Raw genomic sequence first — 19084 nt, forward strand, 5'->3', positions numbered from 1 at the left:
TGAAGTATGGAGTAACTACTTCGAAAAATTGCTAAATGAAACAAGCAGTGATAACAGTGGTAATAAACACTCAACAACATAGTTAGGAATACATATCCATACTAAGTAGAAAAAGCCATGAAAGGCTTGAAATGTGGAAAGGCAGCAGGAGTAGATGATATTCGACCAGAAATGCTGAAGTACGGTAATATAAAAATCTTACAGTGGCGAACTGCATAGTTCAGAAAGCCTGGACAGAGGGACGAATTTCCAATGATTGGAGTAGAGCTCTAATAGTGCCCATATATAAAAAGGGAAATAAAACTGAATGTGAGAATTACAGAGGTATTTCCCTAATGAGTGTTCCTGGCAAGATCTATGCACGTATACTTCAGAAACGGTTGAGAAGAATTGTGGAAGAAAAGCTTGGTGAAGAACAAGCTGGATTCAGGCCAAATAGAGGCTGTCAGTATCAGATCTTCACTTTTCGACAAATAGTCGAGAAAGCATGGGAATATAACAAAGATCTGTATTTAAGTTTTGTCAATCTGGAAAAGGCATATGACAAGGTGCCAAGAGAGGAGCTATTCAGTACAAAGTGTCAATGGGGCATTATACCAAGCGATACTTAGTCTTTATTTGAGTTGTAAGTCAGCAGTTAGAATTGAAGGAAGTACAGGAAGGTGGTTTAATGTTAAAACTGGTGTGAGACTAGCATGAACGTTATCCCCTCTGTTATTCATTATCTATATGGATCACATTATTAAGGAAAGTGGTATTAAACATGATATCAGAATTGGAGATGTTAATGTCAGCTCTTTGCTTTATGCGGATGATGTTATACTTCTGAATAAATCCGCTACAAGTTTGCAAGATTCCCTGACTAAATTGAATAAATGTTGTAATAGATATGGTATGAAGGTCAGCAATAAAAAGACAAAGACAATGAAAATAGGCAGAATCATTGAAAATGTCAACTTTGTTGTGAATGGAGAGCCTGTGGAACAAGTAATACATTTCAGCTACTTAGGCACGATTTTTAGTGAAGATGGTAAATTAAATATGGAAATACACAACAGAATCCACAAAGCTGGTATGGTAGGAAGTCAATTGAATAAATTCATATGGAATAAGAGAGAAATTAGTCGGAACATTATAAGAAATTATACAAGACAGTGTTCAAATCAGTTTTAACTTATGGATCTGAGAGCTGGGTCAGAAGTAAAACACTTGACCAAAGACTAGAAACCACAGATATGAGAGTCCTGAGAAAGATTAGAGGCATTAACAGATGGCATCAATGGCAATAGCATAATTAAAAAAGAGGATATTAGGAAAGAACTTGACATTGTCGGCATCCAGGAATGTGTTAGCAGAGCTAATCTCATGTGGTATGGTCACTTAAACAGAAATGAGCAAAGAAAGATTAGCAAAACAAGTGTTCTCTGCCAGATTGGCAGGAAAACGACCCAGAGGAAGACCAAGATATAGGTGGATTGATACGGTACGATGTGCCTTAGACGATAGAAATATAAGATCTGATAATATTGGAGTCTTGACAAGTAATAGACTGATTTGGAGGAAAATTGTAGATAGGAAGTTAGTAACGATGTAAATTTTTCATGTAGTACTATCATATCCTGTACAGGATATGATATGTAGTACTATCATATCCTGTACACCCCTTGAAGGTACATGTCAGGAATTTGATGATGATGATGACGGCCAATATCTTTAGCATAAGATTAGATACCATTAGCTGCCATTTGCACATGGTGCAAGTTTTCTGCTTTTTTATTTTATTTATATTTTTTGCCCTTTCAAAATAAGTTGTGCATGTTTGATAGTTTACTTGTAGCTATGCATTATATTTATGCACTGAGTAAATACTACATATATATTTTCTTGGCACAAAATATATAAACTTTTTAAAATTAATCAGTTATAGTTAAAATGTATGTTCTTTCTCATTTCAAGGAGCAAATCATAGACTTGCAATTACTGTCTGTGGTGGCTGTGAAGTTAACACGTAGTGGTGCTTATCACACCACAGATATTCTGTAGTCATTTGAACAGGTGTACAGTTTTTTTGTGGGGATAACTTTTTTAAATAAATACACTCAAAAAAAGACACATGTCATTTCATGCAGGTCACATGACATTTCATACAAACATACAATTTCAGTGGTAAATATTAAGATAATGCTAGTTAATGATTAGTTAATGAATAATTAAGATAATGCTAGTTAATGATGCAAAACATATTCAACAATACAAATACTTCATTTTGTCAAAATCTGGTCTCAACTGATAAGTCTGCACAATATGACCATCAACTTGCTTATAAGTTTTATCAACTCATATGAAGATGTATTTTATATATATATATATATATTATTTCTAGACATCTACTAGTGAGCAGATTTCAGCATAGTCCAGATGTGGCCTGATCAAAGTCTTATAAGATGAAATCAGACCATTTTATCTATGCTGATTAATGTTTCAGCAATCTTTAAAATATGCCTCTTCAGTTCCAATTTACCATCATCCCAAAATACAATGCTTTCTCCATATCTTCTAGTATTCTTCCACATGTGCAGATCCCAAAGTTCAAGACTTTTTACACTAGTATCCTCAATATGTGCCAACTTTTCCAGCTTATTCAGATCCTGAAGAGCCACCATATAAGTATTGCATTTAATAAGCCTCAGTTTTTCACATCATTCACAAACAGCTAAATATTTCCATGAATTCCAGTGACAGTGTCATTGATATGAAGGTATATGGCAGACAAATGCTGCAATCTCTTGTTCATAATCGTAACTGATATATTATTTGTATGCATGCATGTTGTTTTATTTTGCATATGTCTCTGACATGTGCTTTACTGTTGATTTTTCTAACTTTCTGGGAGAACAACTACTTGCCAAAGATCAGTTGCTCAGGAATGGATAAAAAGACTAAGAAAAATGTTTCTCTAATTGGCAACTACGATTGGACTTTGTCATCTGCCAATCTCTAGTTGGAAATAATTAGGCTATGGCAGATGCTATTACAATAATCTGTTAATATTTCCCAAATATAAAAAAAAACTGTCTGTAATGAATTAGTTAATAGCATTTAAAAAAAAAAAAAAATCTGGAGTGATTTGGATACTGCTCTTATGGAGAAACCAACCCATACAACCACTTGGGGGAAAAACACCATCAGTGGATAGAAATGAGTTACAATTGGAGCCTTAATGTTCAACTTAAAATTGAAGTTTACCAGATATTTATGTGATGATTTCTAAGGTGAATATATCTTACAACCAAATGCAGTCATTTTGAATTTTAAAATATCACTGCTTATTAAATTCAATAGCTATGTCACCAATCTCCTCTCCTTTTTTGCTAATCAGTTTGTTTTTCCTTTCAATAATTTGGTTTTCAGAATATGTAAGACAGTCGAGAGTGTCACTAATCCTAGCAGGACATTTGGTGGGGGGGGCACACCTGGATGTACTGATATCCTAAATGCTATAATGAAACACACCAATGTCAGTGATGTATAAGGAAAGTGCATCTTAGCATGGACTCCTTAAGGATACCTCTATACTGAAAGATCAGTACACCAAAATGATATGTATCAATTTATCATGGTTTCTATGCTATCAATTATACTAATGTAACTTCCTAACCTAAAGCATTTCATTAAATCAAAGTTAACATTATTAATGTGCATTAAAATAAAATTATACTTAATTTAGATGGTTTGGTTCTACTTTTGGCATCAAACAGTGGACAAATTTAAGTGTAAATAACACTGCATTACGAATTTTGTAATCTTCATTTGCAAACAAAAATTCATGATCTTCGTTTAGGATCTTCAAATATTATGATTAGTCTTGACATGTATCTGTTTTCACGAACAGTCCTTTGACAGAGACTATTAATTTACTGAAAGATTTTCCTCAGACATTATAAAATTTTTTGACTTTGTTATTCATTCTGGTTATTTCAGTGTCCAAGACAAATTATAACAGCAGATTGAAGATACAGCCACGAGCAGTCAGTCCCCTCTCTCTCTCTTACTCCTACGCTTGCCAGTTACTACATTTGAGTGTTTTGAAGATCGTCTCCTCAATAACATTTCTCCTAAACCTGCAATATGGTACATACACAGTGTGCCATTTAAGTAATGAGATTGATTTTTTACAGGACAGCCCTTTGAATAAAAGTAACAAGCATGCTTATAGTTTTCACTGCTAGAGTGTGTTGTAATTGCAGGTGCAACTTTCAAGTTGGATGATGCAGCATTTTCATTTGGCAACTGTTGAAGTAAGAATGTGTGAGCAGAGCATGTCAGAATTTGCATCATGGAGCAAAGAACTGTGATAAAATTTTACTGTAAATTAGGAAAAACTGCTACAGAAATATACCAAGATCTAAAAAAAAAAGTTTATGGCAATGACTGGCTGAGGTGTGCACAGGTGTTCTGCTGGTTTTCAATGTTTAAAGAGGGGAGGGAGGCCCTGGAGGATGAACCATGCTATGGACAGCCAGTTTCTGCACAGACAAATGAAAATGTGGTGAAAACTAGGAAAATTGTTGCCCATGACAGGCAAATAACTACTAGTCTGCTTGCTGTACAGCTTGGTGTTGGTAAGGAAATGGCCAGATTAATCTTAGAAAGAGATTTGCACTAAAGGAAGATTTGTTTGAGATTTCTGCCACAGACATTGACACATGAACAGAGAGAGAGAGCACTGGGTTGCACGTTGTCAAAATTTCATCCACGGAGTTATCAAGATGAATAAAACGCTAGATCATGGAATGGCGTGGAGTGTCTTCTCCCTGGCAGAAGCAAGTCAGTTTGCAAAAATCAGTTGTCAAGACATTGGTCATTGTTTTTTTCGATGCTGCTGGAATTATTCACGACGAATTTGTTCCTGAGGGCACCACAGGAAAGAACTGTTCCACAACAACAACAACTGGTCTCTGTTGCATGGCAACATGCCCGTGCACTGCTTGTGAAGCAGTTTCTGGCTTCAAAATCAATCTATGTGTTTTAACATTTCTTCCCCCCCCCCCATTTGCCAGTTTGACTCCTGCAGACTTTCTCCTCTTCCCAAAGTTGAAGTCACCTTGAAAGGTGAGTGCTTCAGCTACAAAAGTCCTTAAGTGCTAAGACAAGATTAGCCTACCACTCTGCTCATTGGAATTCTGAAGTGGCTTATAGATCTTTTATGTTTGGTCTCTGGAGCACAGCTTCTGGATTATATAGCCCTTTAGCAAACTAATATTGCTATAAATTACCAACCTTGTATGGGCATGTTACGACCCTTTAGAGGGGGGGGGGGCACAGTGCTCAGAGTTATGAGCAAAATTGGAAGGAACACAGTTTGCATCCTTATTATAATAAGGGATTTTATTCCTTTAGTGAGATTCTGATTACTGGCATTAGCATATGAGTTAGGTTCAGGAAAGTTGCTCTTTAACACGAGTTTAATTAACATCTTTTTGTAACATATACATATAGTTTAACTAGGTTATTTAATTTCTTCATAACAGCATCATGAAGCAGTTTCACAATGTTGTTATGACGTTTTTTGAATGCACAACTTGACTAAGTTAACACAACTTATATGTATAATCTGATAATTAATACTATTATACACATGCACTTCAACAATAAACATTTTCTTTCTACTTCTTATATTATCTTACCTCTGCAAGGCATCTACAGTCCTGTCTACACAAGAACTACACAATAGATACAACAAATAGGGAGAGTAGGTTCTTCCATAGGCTGACTTTGAAAAAAAATCTCATGAGTTGTACTTCTTGCAGTATGCTGTCTTAAATAGCACTGTTACTTACCCACTGTAGAAGATGTATATCACTATGGATTTGCATAGCTTTATGCTGCATAAAATATACCAGTATGCTGGAAGAATCAGTTGCCATACATATGGCAATAGATTCATTAGCTGTGGCTTCTAAGATAAAGTGTCTTCCCCTTCCATTGTATCTCTGTACTGCTGAATTCTCCTCATTATGCTTTCTTGCTTCCTCCATTCTCTAGCACTTTGCTCAAGCTACCTTATAACCCTCTTTACTCTTCCTCTCTCTCTCTCTCTCTCTCACACTTTTTTTTATGAATTATAATATGGTTATAAATTTTGTATTATGCTACATTCTTATAAATTCTCAAAAATTATTTATGAGATAATTTACTTGAAATGGTTTTATTACTTTTGCATTTAGAAATATTAGTTATGCAAACCAGTCTTGCTTTATCATTCTAGCATTGTATACAGTATTATAATTTAATCATGACATGTTTTTTCTAAGCTGAAGAGAGAAAGAAATCTGCCAATCTTTGATCTTGATGCTACAGTTCAGTCTCTGCTTGGTACAGTTCTGACAGAAGCAAAAGAAGTAAGTTTTCTTCTCCGTTTTTGATAGTCATACAACATATATGGCACTGAATCAAGTGCTTGATAGGTTCATATTAATGTTGCATTAAAATACAGTTAACATATTGCTTCATTCATACTCTTTTAAAAATTGTCACACTGGCTACTTTGATTTGCATGTTTGTGTAGAGTTTGGGCAGATTGGTCTCCAATAATAAAATCTTGTACTTCATATTGGTGAATATCAGTTATAGAATCGCATTGGAAAATCAGTTTATTGGTTGAATACCTGAGAGTATAGTGATTGGAAAGTTTCATGAGTCAGATGATATACTTACCCATTCAAGAATGAGTTAACTGAGGTTGTTTGATTATTTAAAGGTGTCAAATGATTGAGAGATTACTGTATTTATAACTTGCAAATAAAAGGCAATAACATATATTCTCGTTGGGCAGCCTATTGCATGCATATATATATATATATAGTTTTATGAAAAAATTGAATGACTAGAACCGAGATTTAAGTGACTGCGATATTCCTTATTTTGGGCAGACAGACAAATCTGTTGAAATGCATATGGAAGAACACACACGAGAGACATTACTTACAAGAGACAGCGAGCGAGTGCATTATCAAGTCATATCCTTTTCTCGGCTAATCCTAATGATGATAACCAAAGTCACAAAGTCTGCTGGGAAAAATCTACTAACATCTTCCGTTGCAGTGACGAAATAGAGAGAAAAATTGTGGAATCTAGAGAAATCATTTTCAATCCTTAATTTTAATTTACTTAAATCTCGGTTCTAGTCATTCAATTTTTTCATAAAACTATGTATGTTAACCGAGTCAGTGATCATTCTGTCATATATATATATATATATATGCATGAAATAGGCTCCCCATGTACTATTTTTCCATGTATAAGATGATACTTTTTTCTAAAATTTTTAGACCAAAAATTGGGGGTCGTCTTATACACGGGGGTAACTGGTTGAGAGACCTGCAATTGCTGTGGCGAAACTGCTGGTACCTTGTCTCCACAAACAGGCTTCCGCCAATCACTAGCCTTTGTTAACTTCGATTGACGTCATTAACGGCTGATTCTGAATAAACCAATCAGAACTCTGAAAGTATTTATACATCTGCAACTCATTGGCAGGGTAAGTTAATGCATTAACAATATTTTGAGCACTAGCCCATAAAAATGTCCAAAAATAAAAAACGATCGTCATATTTTTCAAAATTCAAGTTAAAAGTCATTAATTATGCAAAAGAATATGGAAATAAAGCTTCAGAGAGACAGTTTGGACCTCCTCCCACTGAGTATATGATTAGACAGTGGAGAAAACAGGAAGAACTCAGGATGCCAAAAAAGAAGAGGGCGTTAAGAGGAAAACCAGCAAAATGGCCAAACTTGGAGCAAAGGCTTAAGACTTGGATTATGGAGCAGCACCAGAGTGGGATATGTGTGTCAACCAAGCTTATTCAATATGAGGCAAAAAAGTTTGCAAGAGAAGTGAACATTGTTGATTTTACAGTAAAGGCAAAATGGTGCTTCAACTTCATGAGGAGAGAAGGGTTGGCCATGAGAATAGCACAGAAAATGCATCCCTAAAAATGCATCTTAGTATGTATCTTAAAAATATTACCTAGTTACTAAATATACTTTGAATATTTAAAAAAATATCAAATGTGTTCTATTTTATGTTTAAAATATTGATTTCTTAATTTTGGGTTTGAAAAAATAGGGTTCATCTTATACATGGGGCATCTTATACATGAAAAAAAATGGCATATATTCATTTTTAAGACTTTATTTATGCAAGAGCTATGCAAATTTATCATGAAAAATTATATTTGTCTTGGAACTGCTATTTTTTTTTTTTTATTATTCATTCATAGCAAATCAAGAATAACTACTGTGGTTATTTAAATCATTGTTCAAAAAAGGAAACTTTTTTTCCCAACCTTGAACAATGCCTTCATACATTAACTACAACTTGTGTGTAATGCATATGTAACATACTCGTTGGAAGTTATTCCCCTTGGTTATACTATAAATTAAAGATGCCAAGAAATTATATTCTTAGTTTAATCTTCTATGCCAGTGTAAGCAAACAAAGTTTGCACCTGAAGTATTTTCAGGGCTGGGAAACTTGTGTACACACACACACACACATATATATATTCATTTTTTATATAAACTGACTAAAAATCCGAGAATTATAACAAATTGAGATTTATTGGATACACAACATGTTTCGTTGGGATCGACTTCATCAGGCGTTAAGAACATAGAAAGCTATTAAAAGACACTCAAAAAAACATTGAGACACTCTAAAGCTATAAAATTATAAAGCTATAAATTCAACTGTAAATTACAGTTATTATGAACTTGAGCTATAGTCCGTATTAAAGTTCTATTGTTGTACACCTGTGTGTGTGTGGATCCATGAGATCGCCAATATCTTATAGTTGAGCTGAAAGAGTCAGGCAAATTATAGCTGAGATTATTGTTCATATGAAGAAGGTCCAAGGTAATTTCTTTTGACTCGACAATGCGGCGTTCTACCTCATCGTGGCAAATGTGCAGGTTTGAAGTTGTTGTCCAATTTACTTCATGTTGGCGGCTTTCATTATTTGTGTTTATTGAAAACAGGACATGACTTGATAGGGCAGTATCCCTGGTTCTCTTGTAAGCAATCTCTCTCTGGTGTTCCTCAAGACGTAGGAGGATAGATTTCTCCGTTTGGCCTTAGTAAGGTTTTCTGCACTCACATGTGATTTTGTATACACCTGGGAATTCTAGAAGGTTGTGAGTTTGTTTGTAATTGCTGAAACTTGACCTTTTTTTGGAAAAGTCGAGAAGTACGTTTGTATGTTAAACTTCTTTAAGATATTCTACTCAGTTTTTTGGATGATGTGCTGATATATGGCAAGGAGATATAACCTTTGGAGTTGTCCTGTGTCTCTGTACGTTGCTACGTTGACGGTGGAATAATTGTTTGTTAATACTTTTTAAAGAGTAGCCATTGTTTTTAAAGTTCCATTTAAGATTTAGTAGTTCTTCTTAATGCGGACTATAGCTCAAGTTCATAATAACTGTAATTTATAGTCGAATTTATAGCTTTAGAGTGTCTCAATGTTTTTTTCAGTGTCTTTTAATAGCTTTCTATGTTCTTAATGCCTGATGAAGTCGATCCCGATGAAACATGTTGTGTGTCCAATAAATCTCAATTTGTTATATTCTCGGATTTTTAGTCATTTTATATAAAAAATGGACATATCCCAACTCCAAGTTAATATTAGTAGTTATATATATATATATTTACCCACCTTTACAATGAGTTGCCCTGGTGTTGTAACATCTTTAGACTTGAGCTTTGTTTCAGGCGTAAACTTAATTGTTTGCATACTTGGGATTAGGAGTTAAAATAACCAAGTCTATAAAATTAACTTTTATAAAAGTTGAAGTAATGCAGAAGTCATATTTCTATATACAGGAAGCCAAAAGGTGTCACAACTTATTACTAAAATACTCTGGATTAGAGATAGATGTTGAACACTTTTTCACTTGGTTATACTATAAATTAAAGATGCCACGAAATTATATTCTTGGTTTAATCCTTTATCCAAGTGTAACATTCAACCTTGGTATCACTTCTGGGTCAGTTTTCCACTGATGAGACTTCAGTAAAGGTTGAAACTGTTCTAGGTAGTGACACTTCCCTTAATGCATAGAATTATACATGTCTGTAAGATATGTGCTTTGTATTATGAGATACTAAGCAAGTGATGCGAAGTCATTACCCTCTGTATGCAAGTTCCCAGTCATGAGGTTACCTCACACGCAAACTTTGTTTGCTTACATTTGGATAAAGGATTGAACCAAGAATATAATTTCTTGGCATCTTTAATTTATATGTAGCATACTTGTATGAAACAGCTTTAATTTCCAGTAAATTAAAGAGATCAAATTTCAAAGTATTTGATAAACTGTGTGGTTTGTGGTGTCTGCAAACATATAGACTAAATAAACCATATTGACTAGTTATTCTGTCAGCACCTCTCGAATTACTTGCATGACATTTGAACTCGTGAATGAAAGCTTCAAATGCAAAGAAAATCATTCTGGTCTAAGCTAGCATGATTAAGATTTTAAATACAGTTCTTCTTCCCCCCCCCCCTCTCTGAATGAAAGACGTGAGCTGCTTCTGTGATACTATGCAAAATTCTTTGCATTGAATTTTTCCTTGTATTTTAGTTTGCTCACTGGAGATTGCTGAGTTTTCTTGCCAGAAACTTTTTGCCATCAAACCAGATATGCTCACCTTTATAACACAATTTTTCTATGTACAATAAAGTTCAGTGTCTTATGGTCTTGCTTTTTCTCCACTGATCTAAAAGATCATAGGGCATTTTCCCATGAGACACAACTGCTTCTTATTAGTCATCAGAAATAGTGAGGTGATATTTGTTACTTAGGCTTATGGATAGTTTGTCTCTCATTCCTATTGTATTGTATGTTATCTTTTGATTATGTCTATTACATGTCATGATTGATATGATAAATCTTAACATGCTTTCCATTTAGAGGATTACGGTACTTAATAGATTAGTAGACTGTTCCTAGATAATTGGCTACACTGAACGTGAGAAATGATGTGGATGACACTGTTGAAGTCATGCTTTGTTGATTCAGAGTTTATCTTTTCTCCTTTTCTTATTATACATAAAAATCACCTTACTTTTTGATTTTGAAGTTAGGATTTTATTACTTCATGTTCCTCTTAACTGTTAACTTAAAGAAACATAAAATCACACTGGTGGAACAAGTTCATCATTGATAACAAACGAACCCTTCCAAAACATATGCAGCTTTCATATTCTCAAGAAACACATTCTTATTTTTGGATTATATCCAATAAAATAACTTCTACCATTAGTAGCAGTTAAGAGTTCGAAATTTCAATACTAGATGACAGCATTAGTTACATTCAGAAACAAAACTGATTTCAGGAGTGGGGAAGTGGGAATTTGTGTTTATATTGATGTTATATACTCAGATAATAGTAATCAATAGTAAAAGCAAAATCAGTAGAAAAAGTAAAATAGTAAATCAATACTAAAATCAGATTTAAATTTTTTTTTTAAAAATCTTATTTAAATTTATTGTTATTCCTTGCTTGAACTGCTGTAAAATCTATAATAGTATATTGTATTGCAGTTCAAGCAAGAACACTGTTACTATAGTGTTCTTGTTGGCATGTCAGGTCAAAGAAATTCATTCACATGGTCATAAACGTCGTGGTTTCACTGATGTAATTCTGGTACACTTCAAACCTCAACTACCTAAGTTCACGTACAAAATAGATGAAAGCTGATATATACGGTACATCTTATTATTTAACAGTTTTTGTAAATGCTTTTTTTTCCTTCTGATTTTTCTTTCATTAATTACATGTTACTTTTATTATTATCTTGGAAAGACTACCTTCTATCATAGGTAATGTGCTATAAGCTTATGTCATTGTGGTGATTAAGTCTATACATTAATTACCATAGATGATGATGTTTCAGAATATTGACATTGTAGACTTAAATAATATCTAATGATATCTAAACATAAATAATAATTAAAAACTTACTTATTTTTTATATTATACCCAAGTTAAATTGACATTTTCAGGGATTAATACATTTATATCAAACATGTGCATACAGACACACTTCAGTAAATGAGATGGAACAGTAGAAATACAAGAAGACCTGAAGTTCTATAACTATGCTACCTATTGCCTTTGATGGTAAGGTGTTCTTGGTTATTGGGCTTGAATATCTGTAGATGAAGGTTTCCTATATGAGAGCCAGTTTGATGCAACCAAATTTGTTCAGGTGGGACTAATTAGCAAGAGCTGCAACAGATTCAAGGAAAATCCTCTCAAATTTAAACTTACTTTGGTGGAGTGTGGCACCTTTTTTCCAATGGATCCTGTGATGGGTATTCAAGGCATGGTCCTCCAATCCTGAGTTTCCATAGTGATGTGGAAATTGATGTAGTCTTGGTCTTCGATATTTTGACGTTGGCTGTCTTGCCTGTTAGACTATAGTATTTGCAGCTGTGTGGTGTGAAAGTGGTCACAAGATTGTGTGCTTTTGGCCACTTTTTCTGAGAGATCACGAATACAAGGTCAAGTCCATTAACTATACCTTATATTTGTGGAGTCTCGATAAAAGGTGGCCAAGATCTTAAAAAAAGCACAATCTTATGACCACTCTCAAACTATACAGAAAGCTAGCATCCTTTGTCTATTCTCACAGAGACCAACTAAAACCTCTGGATTTACCTGGAGTGTACCAGGTACCTAGCAACTCCAGCTTCTCATACTACGGCCAGACAGGCAGGAGTTAAAATCAGAATATCAGAAGACGAAGATTACATCTGTTTCCACCACTATGACTACTCAGGATTGGCAGATTGCCCTGGATACCCATCACAGGATGTATTGGAAAAAAGCTGCTGTACTCCACCAAAGCATGTTTAAATTTGAGGGGCTTTTCTCAAATCTGCTGCAGCTCTCATGAGTTATCCCAACCTGAACAAATTTTGTTGCATCAAATTGACTCTCATATGGAAAAGCCTCATCTGCAAACATTCAGCCCAACACCCAAGTTATTATATAATCTATGTTATCAGTTTCTTGAAACATCATATATGAATAGCTTATGTGATTTATTGTGAAAACAATTCGAATGTGAATTGGCATGATTTAACTAACTTGGAAAAATTAAGATAAATTTTAATTTTTATCTTCTTATTTTTTTTTCTTTCATTTAAATTAGTTCTTTATCTCAGGTAATGTGGGGCTTGTAAACATTCAGAACATTTTGAATGTTTTTGTGCAGATTCATGTTCCAGTCGATTTCCAGAACTCCACATTCAACGTGTCCACTGAAGAATGGCTGTTTTTACATAGTATCCTTCATAGCACTCTACAGTCACTTTTGGTGAGTGTGGTGAGTCATCCACTGTGGGTGGCACTTCCAGTTGACTCCCTGTGCTTCCATCTCAGTATGGTATCACTGATTGTTGACCTGGGAGATCAATTTGTCAACAAATTGCCAAACAGATAGATCTGCAACATGGCATTCTATCATGCCTTTTTCAAACTCCATCAGTTCCCATCTAGCAGCCAATTCACCCGGGCACATTTGTACTGACTTGGAGCATCATATTCCTGCAATTTATACCAACTACGAACATGTAATTCATTATGTAGCACAATGCATCTTGCCCATGGGCATGTCCATTGACTTCTTTCCAAGCAATGTATTGTTTTTACTTCATCATATTATTTGTAGCTAAGGCATTGCCCACAAGTCCTGAATTCACATGTTAGTGAAATGAGATATAGCCCATAGTTTTTTAATTTCTAATTAGTATGAATAGAACAGTCAGTCTGATCATAGTTATTGAAAGTACATGAAGGAATCATACAGACTTCTGTTATAGGCCATGGTTGAATGTTGTTCTTAGTACAGTAGACATGCAATATAGTGAACTCTTAGAAACCAGAGAAATAGTTTGTTGACATAAGGTTTGCTATAATGAATTTAGGTTAAAAGGTTTATTACCCCTCTGCCCACACCTTCCCTTACCCATGAAACAAAGAAAATGGCAAGAACTATACAGAAACAAAAGAAAATCCCAGCAAATATGACAAAATTGTTGGAATTTTGGTAAATGAAAATGAATCTGCCAGGAATTTTGCAACTGAAGGCAAGTTTTCCAGTCTTATGTGGTGAGGGCATGGTTTCCCCCTTCCTGGAAACTCAGGTTTTTCATCTCACAAAACAATCAAACTGATTAGAACAACACATGCAATTGATGGACATGCAGACTGTGCTGATAGAATTAACCACCTATCAGAGCATTAATCAGATTTTAAGCCAAGCCACTTGGTTACTACAGCAATCAAGTCTAACATGCAAAGGATACTGGGAATTTTGATTTTAATGTAACAGCCTGCACATATTTAGTTCAATATGAAGGTTATACTCAGGTTTTTCATCTCACAAAACAATCAAACTGATTAGAACAACACATGCAATTGATGGACATGCAGACTGTGCTGATAGGATTAACCACCTATCAGAGCATTAATCAGATTTTAAGCCAAGCCTCTTGGTTACTACAGCAATCAAGTCTAACATGCAAAGGATACTGGGAATTTTGATTTTAATGTAACAGCCTGCACATATTTAGTTCAATATGAAGATTTCAGGTAAGTGACTTAAAGTCAACACAATGCTTTGAAATTCAAACATTAATTCTGAATTTTTTAATTTTATAATTTTTTACCCTTCTAGTTCTTTCTGACATGTCTCCCATTATTGTTTGCAGTTGTACTTTTCATGTGTTTGTGTTCTTATGTTTGGTTTCTCCTATTCCTTTGTGTCTTATGCCATCAATATATGAAATCCCATTCTTCTTTTGTTCTGTTTCCTGCAGTTGCCTTTATTGTATCTTCCATGATTTCCTTTCTTCTATTTTCTGTGATTTTCTTTTGTTTATGTATTCATTTAGGAATAGGGTGCATCTCCTCTAGATGAAAAGAAAGAAGCCACTTTTTGAATCAGAGGTGGTGACAATTCTTTTCTGAGATGCCTTTCATGTAAGAGATGTTATTCAGTGGTTGTTTTCTACTGCATGTCCAGGAGTATAATTTGTTAACTCCCTGTTGAATGTAGACATGCTGTTAGAGGAGAGGTATGTCATTCATATTTGTTAGACAGACTATTTGTAGTGCAGATTCTATTCTGTTTATATTCAGAAAAGACTCCCACCATGAAAAGCTATAAATCTGTAGTGCATTAGTACTATGGATAGGCTAAAGACTTTTTATAATTTTTTTATATATTTTCTAATATTTTTTATATAATTTGGAAACCAAACATAGATCTTTTCAAGCTGCTTCGGTCCTCCAGTAAGTGGTGTGCTGGTCTCAGACTGTGTGACAAAATTCATCTCCCACCTAAGGACAATTGCAAATATCCATGGCAGAATTCAAACATGAATCCTTGGCTGCTTATTAAAAAAATAAAGAAATCTTACTTCCTATCTCTCGTTCAAAGGTTGGCTCCTGTTTCCATGTACTTAAGACAGTATTCACCTTTGGTCTTGTCCAAGAGTTCATCGAATTCCTTATTTATGTAATTAAAATTTATTATTAACAGACTGACCATTCTGAAGAAGTTAAAAAAAAAAAGAAAGAAAAAAAAAAGAGAAGAATCTATAAAACTACATCCAGTTCCACTAATACTGAAAGTTATTACTTGTAGACCACGTCTTATTATGAAACACATGATAAAGTGAAAAGGCATGACTCTTCTAAGTCTATTTAAAGAATTTTGTAGGCTCTACATCATCCAAACTAAGTGATTTATTGTCTAAACTGAGGTTATGGGAAGTTGTCATGTGCATTATAAGTTTTATTTATTTATTTTTTGAATAGAATTAATTATATTCTCTTAGAGATAACTTCACCTGCAGAATCTCATGTTAACCGGCTACAACCATTACAGTACTATACGCATATTACATTTCATTTTAGCCATTTCTCTAAATCTTTTCCACTTCTGCTCTAGTGTTGCTAGTTAAAATAACTAGCAAATTATAAGCAAGTAATAAAACATTTACAACATTAAACTAGATAATCATGTCTCATAGATTTGCAATCCTCAAAGCTGCTTCATTAATATGTACGAGGGGAAGTATACCCCAAAATAACCAGAATTGTTTTAAAAAAAAATTATTAAAGTTTATAATACCATATTCTAGTCTCCTTCAAAAGCACTTTCCATGTGAGTCAGCACACTGTCCCAATGTTTTTTTTCTGCTGCTGGAAACAGTTCTGGAACTGTTCAACTGGAATGTTGTTTATGGCTTCCAGTGACTTTCTTTCACTTTATTCTACATCAACAAATTGCTGCCCTTTCATGGGTTTCTTTATTTGTGAGAATAAAAGTCGCAGGGAGAGAGAGGGATCAGGCAAGTAAGGAGGATGGGGTACAACTACCATGTTTGTTTTTCATCAAGAACTGTTGGACAGATGAGGTCATGTGGACTGGGACATTGTCGTAGTACAGTAACCAATCTCCACTGCACAAATTTCTGGCCATTTTCGTCACACACTATCACAGTTTTCTCAAAACATTGAGATAAAAATGTTGGTTCACTGTCTGTCCAGGAGGAACAAATTCTTTGTGCACAGTTCCATTCACATCAAAAAAACAAATCAACATTTTCTTGTTGTTTAATCGAACTTGATGTGCCTTCTTGGATCTTGGTGAATTTTCATGTTTCCATTGACTTGATGCTTGTTTTGTTTCTGTATCATAGCTGTAGCTCCAAAACTCATACCCGGTCACAATTTTTGAAATAAAGTTCTGGTCATTAAGAACTTGCTACCTCAAATTGTGGCAAATATTCACACGATTTTTTTTTTTTTTTTTTTTTTTTTTTTTTTTTTTTTTTAATCCTCTGTGAGCATACGAGGCACAAATTTACAGACACATTTGCAAATCTTTTGTTAAAATTCACTGGCACAAACTCCATGACATATTTGCCTCTTCAGAAACTTGTTCAATGGTCTTTTGACGATCTTCATTGATTGCCTGGCAAACCTTTTCTGTGTTTTCATCAGTTCTGCTTGTTAAAGGTCGATCAGATCGTGGTTGGTCTTCAACTGACATGTTCCCATTTTTGCAATGGGAAAACCACTCATAGTGCAATTTACCTAAAGTGTAGTCCTTAAAGGCTTGCCGAAAACTAACAGTGGTTTTAGCTGCAGTTTTATCCAAAAAAAAAACAAATTTCATGCACAAGTGATGTCATCCAGTTCACACAGCATGACACCACTTGCCATACTGGCACGAATAACTGCATACTCACGATGCCTAGTGGCATCATCCATAACTAGAAAATGCATGTGTGCCAAGTTCAAATTCTGGTTATTTTTGGGTATCCCCTCGTATGATTATCTTGTGATACCATGTATAATATATGTGCTTATATCTGAATTGTCCATTTGATTTGAACATACTTTCAGGAGAAAAATGAGTATAGTGGAGTGATGCCAGTGGGAACTGGAATAGATCATCGCATTTTGGACCGTTTTCAGGTATGTAACTTACATTCACAAGTGTATATTTATATATGTATAAAAACATTCTGTAAAATGTTATAGAAAAGTTCAAAGATATTTCCTCACAGACTTTGATATTTTAGTCAGCTCTGCCAATTTCTCTCTCTGTTTATTAACATCCCTTTGGCTGTCACTATTTGGCTTCCATATACAATAAAACATTTTACTTTATGATTCTTTGCTCATACAACAGTTTTTGAATTATGACCACTGGCCATTCATATGACACCACATCTGCTTATATGATTTAATGATATGGCACTGCCACGAATCAACCAATGCAGTTTTTGTTGACCTCTATTTGTTTACAACATTGTTGCTTGCTGCATCTCTCTGTGTTTCAGTGTTTTGCTGTGAATTATAAACTTTCTGTAATTATTATTTTATTTTATTGTTGTTATTAATGGCAGATAAAAATCAGAGTAAGGGAATTGTTGCTTCCAGTGAAAAGAAGACTTATAAACCATTATGTTAAATACTAAGATTAAAATCGTTAAATTTAGTGATGAGGCATATTTTAGACCAGCATGTCTGTTATAGAGAAATAGACACATAAAAGAAGCCATTCATTCAATATCTCCAACTTTTTTTTTGTTTCAAATCTTCGCAAAAATTATTAACAATTTTCTTTTACATAATTGACAAATCCTGACATAAATGCTTTATTTATGTCAGTTATACACATTCTGTATACACCTGCTTAAAAATGTTATTAAGCCATTGCATGGAACTGCTATTGAAGTGGTGGGGGGGTGCAATGATTTGCTATATGAAGAATTCGTCACACAAGATCTGGAACCCAATATATCATATACTTAGGATATGCCTGTAGAAATTCCCCTCTGGATGTTGTGAAGATACTTAAATTTGTAGTACAATCAGGATATTTAGATAGAAAAATAATATCTCTGAACATATTGAGGATACAACCATCTGGAGAGGAGGCACTCTGTCCCAATCCTTGACTAATTATTATTTAATTCATTTAGAGCAGGGTTTCCCAAATTGTGAATTGTACCTCCCTTAGAGAGGTACAGACAGAGCCCAGGGGAAATGTGAAGAACCTTTTAGTTGTAAATCCATCTTTCCCAGAATACTAGTTCCAAGTGAGTAACATGGTTTTATATAATTATTTTATGCTTAGGATAAATAATTATTTTTGTTTCATAGTTCATTTGTGTTCATTTTAGTGTCTGGATTTTTAAGGGAGGTGTGATGTCAAAAAAAAGGTTTGGGAACTCCCCAGTCTAGAAGATTTTTTTTTCTTTCCCATTAATCCTCAACTCACTTTCTGAGTCTGCTATATAGATAATGTATTTGCAATTTGGCCTCATTCTGGAAATGAACTAACCACTTTTCCACATCAAATGAACAGTCTGCATTTGCATATTCATTTCACCTGGGGAAAAGGAGAGGTCTAAGAGTTAACCCTTCTTGGACATCCTACTTATATGTATAGCCTGTGTTGCCTCATCAACCAGCATATATTGGAAATCT

General features: G+C 34.3%; 1 protein-coding gene across 3 annotated transcripts in view; it reads left to right on the forward strand.

The window, feature by feature from the left end:
* The window catches only part of Atac2 (Ada2a-containing complex component 2), a 215939-nt gene that overhangs the window by 142818 nt on the left and 54037 nt on the right, over positions 1–19084 (forward strand). For all 3 annotated transcript variants that reach the window (XM_090410264.1, XM_090410261.1, XM_090410263.1), the window contains exons 10-11: positions 6315–6401; positions 17492–17563. In XM_090410264.1, coding sequence (XP_090266390.1) covers positions 6315–6401; positions 17492–17563 — 159 coding nt within the window. The remainder of the gene's footprint in view (positions 1–6314; positions 6402–17491; positions 17564–19084) is intronic.

The sequence above is a fragment of the Typopeltis vanoorti genome, chromosome 20 (assembly GCF_054136105.1).
Source record: "Typopeltis vanoorti isolate ZY-2024b chromosome 20, IOZ_Tvanoo_1.0, whole genome shotgun sequence".
NCBI classification, from domain to species: domain Eukaryota; kingdom Metazoa; phylum Arthropoda; class Arachnida; order Uropygi; family Thelyphonidae; genus Typopeltis; species Typopeltis vanoorti.